Source organism: Chelonia mydas, chromosome 1 (assembly GCF_015237465.2).
Source record: "Chelonia mydas isolate rCheMyd1 chromosome 1, rCheMyd1.pri.v2, whole genome shotgun sequence".
NCBI classification, from domain to species: domain Eukaryota; kingdom Metazoa; phylum Chordata; order Testudines; family Cheloniidae; genus Chelonia; species Chelonia mydas.
In genome coordinates, this window is record NC_057849.1 from 5,844,956 (window position 1) to 5,848,363 (window position 3,408).

At 42.2% G+C, this 3,408-nt stretch overlaps 1 protein-coding gene across 1 annotated transcript; it reads right to left on the reverse strand.

Annotated features, from left to right (window-relative positions):
* Nucleotides 1-1,772: 1,772 nt before the first annotated feature.
* LOC102931668 (olfactory receptor 51G2-like) lies at nt 1,773-2,735 on the reverse strand. Its single transcript, XM_043523469.1, has one exon. It carries the CDS (start codon nt 2,706-2,708, stop codon nt 1,773-1,775), a length of 936 nt encoding a protein of 311 aa, XP_043379404.1. The 5' UTR covers nt 2,709-2,735.
* Between the last annotated feature and the right edge of the window lie 673 nt (nt 2,736-3,408).

The following is a 3,408-nucleotide window of genomic DNA, read 5'->3' on the forward strand; positions in this document are numbered from 1 at the left end:
TCATGGCTGTGGAGAAAGCATCAAAATGTGACCCTAGTGCACCCTAAACGCTCAAAAAGCAGAAGGCAAATAAAAAGAACTCCAAATCTGTTATTTTTACACAATCTCATGATTATAAAGCCAATCTCGTAATTTGTGGTGTGCCGGATTCATGAGTTTTGAACATTTGGGATTGGCAATGTTGTGAAAGTGTCTTGAAAGTGTCAGTTTCCCTGCTGCTTAACGTCATTTACTAGTCTATTATTTGTAGTGGGGTAACATCCCCAGAGCCCCAGGTGCAGTATAAAGCCCTGGAGCCTTGCCTTCGTAGGGTTTTCCAAAGTTAAATGATCGATTCGAAGCTTAGTGAACTGCAAACAAGTGATAGAAAGTAAACTAGATTTTTCTACAATTGTTGTATTCAAGAGTTTGTAACAAACTAAGAATATACATTAAAATTTTAAACCTAACCAGTGGCCCTTAAGTCACTTGACAGAATATGTGAGAACATGTTAGTATAAAAGCTGAGTGGGTCTAATATTTATTTAATTCTCTTTTTTATATATAGGAGTTAGATACAGTGCTCCCATGACGTAATTTCTAAGTTATTATCTGCAAAAAAACCCTACAGTTTTCAGGTGCCTAAGGAGCCCCTGGAATCACGATTTAAGTCCCCCCACCCCAATCTGAAATGCTACCCCTGCCTTTCTTCATTAAAATAAAGAGATTGAGCTTCTTGAGTCTATCACACTAAGGTAGGTTTGATAATCCTTTAATCATTCTTGTAGCTCTTTTTTGAACCCCTCTCCAGTGCATCAACATTCCTCTTGAACTGAACACACCAGATCTGTACATAGGATCCCAGTAGTGGTCCCACCAGTGCCAAACACAGAGGTAAAATCTGTTGCTCCACAGTTTGGCAGTGTCATAAATATAAAGGGAAGGGTAAACCCCTTTAAAATCCCTCCTGACCAGAGGAAAAATCCTCTCACCTGTAAAGGGTTAAGAAGCTAAAGGTAACCTCGCTGGCACCTGACCAAAATGATCAATGAGGAGACAAGATACTTTCAAAAGCTGGGAGGAGGGAGAAAAACAAAGGGTCAGTGTCTGTCTGTATGCTGCTTTTGCTGGGGACAGAACAGGAATGGAGTCTTAGAACTTTTAGTAAGTAATCTAGCTAGGTATGTGTTAGATTATGATTTCTTTAAATGGCTGAGAAAAGAGCTGTGCTGAATAGAATGACTATTCCTGTCTGTGTGTCTTTTTTGTAACTTAAGGTTTTGCCTAGAGGGATTCTCTATGTTTTGAATCTAATTATCCTGTAAGGTATCTACCATCCTGATTTTACAGAGGTGATTCCTTTACTTCTATTAAAAGTCTTCTTGTAAGAAAACTGAATGCTTTTTCATTGTTCTAAGATCCAAGGGTTTGGGTCTGTGGTGACCTATGCAAATTGGTGAGGATTTTTACCAAACCTTCCCCAGGAAGTGGGGTGGAAGGGTTGGGAGGATTTTGGGGGGAAAGATGTTTCCAAACTATGTTTCCCAGTAAACCCAGATAAAGTTTGGTGGTGGCAGTGGAAATCCAAGGGCAAAAGGTAAAATTAATTTGTACCTTGGGGAAGTTTTAACCTAAGCTGGTAAAAGTAAGCTTAGGAGGTTTTCATGCAGGTCCCCACATCTGTACCCTAGAGTTCAGAGTGGCGAAGGAACCTTGACAAGGATAGAAAAGGTGGCCAATGTTTTTTTGTCTCCCATGTCACCAGCACTGGGGTCAGGTGATGAACTGACCCTTCATTTGATGAACACTCTGATTATCCTCACACGAAGGTGTTTGCTTTTCACACTGTACACAATTGGGTTCATCAGGGGCGGGACCAGCATGGAGATGTAGCCCAGGATAATCTCAGGCATGGGAGAAGAGCCCTCCCTGAATCTGTGTATCACAGACAATCCGATTGCTGGTGTGTAGAAGAGCAGGACAGCGCAGAGGTGGGAGACACAGGTGTTCAGGGCCCTGAAGCACTCTGCGTGGGACGTGATGCTTAGCACTATTTTGAGGATCATCACATAAGAGAGAAAGATAAGCAGCGAGTCCAATCCCATCGTTAAGAGTTTAGTAAACAAGCCATAGATGTTATTGACTGTGATATCTGAACAAGCCATCTTCATGACCTCATTGTGCACGCAGTACGAATGGGAGACAACATTGTCTCGACAGTATTGGAACCGTTTCAGGAGAATGGGGAGTGGGAGTATTACAGCCACTCCTCTTAACACACACACCAGTCCCATCTTGGCTATTCTCGGCAGGGTTAAGATAGAAGCATATCTCAGTGGGTAACAGATCGCGATGAAGCGGTCAAAGGCCATCAACAAGAGCACGGAGGATTCAATGCATTGAAGCGAGGGGATGAAGAACAGCTGTGTAAAACAGGCATCCAGGCTGATCTCCCTAGAGTTAAACAAGTATATTCCCAGTATTGTTGGCATGGTGGCTATCGATAAGCCAAGGTCTGCGATGGCCAACATGGAAAGGAAAATGTACATGGGCTCATGGAGGGTTGGATCTGATTTTATAATGAACAGAATGATTGAATTTCCTACTATCGAAATGGCATACATGAAGCAGAAGGGGATAGAAATCCAGAGATGGATGTCTTCCTGCCCAGGTATCCCAGTGAGAAAGAACACTGCAGAGTCGAATTGGGTGTCATTGACTGATGACATAATGTACTGGGCAGGTCCAGGGAGTTTTGAACTTTACTTCCTGAAAGGAAAAAGGAGAGGAGACTAGATGGTATTTAATGAGACATCTTTCTGCTCTCAGTGAAGTCTAGAGACTCCCAAAAGCTCAAGAAAGATCAGCAAAAACATAGTCTTGGATTTACACTATTGAAAGGAAGATAGGCACTGCCAAACCTGTTATCCCAGTATCCAGTAGCCAGTTCCAGATGCTGCAGAGGAAGGTGGAAGAAGCCCTGCAATAGGCAGCTCTGAGATAACCTGCTCCAAGGGAAATTTTCCCCCGACACACACTAGTTAGACATATTTGTGGTGTAAATCAGGAATGTTTATAGCCCTTCCAAGAGTTTTTTTTTTTAAATCCTCACTACTCTAACTGGATATTCTGGTTACTCATATAAACATCCATTCCCTCTTTGAATCCTGCTAAGTTCTTGGTCCCTTTGATATCTTGTGACTGAGTTCTGCAGCCTACTTGAGCACTGTGTGATTTTATAATTGTGATCTTGACACAGACACCGTGTCTGGCCCTCCTCTTCTGACTGTGGCCCATTCTATCATGACATGTGTGTAAACACAGGCAAGTGCATGGTGAAAATGGTATTTATGTGTCCTGCATTCAGGGTATTTATACACGTTTCATTGCCTCATGATATCTTTTTTTATTTTCTCCACTCCTGAGAGT

Excerpts from the sequence above, each read along its gene's own strand:
- LOC102931668 (XM_043523469.1), bottom strand. The coding sequence starts at position 2,708 with ATGTCATCAGTCAATGACACCCAATTCGACTCTGCAGTGTTCTTTCTC.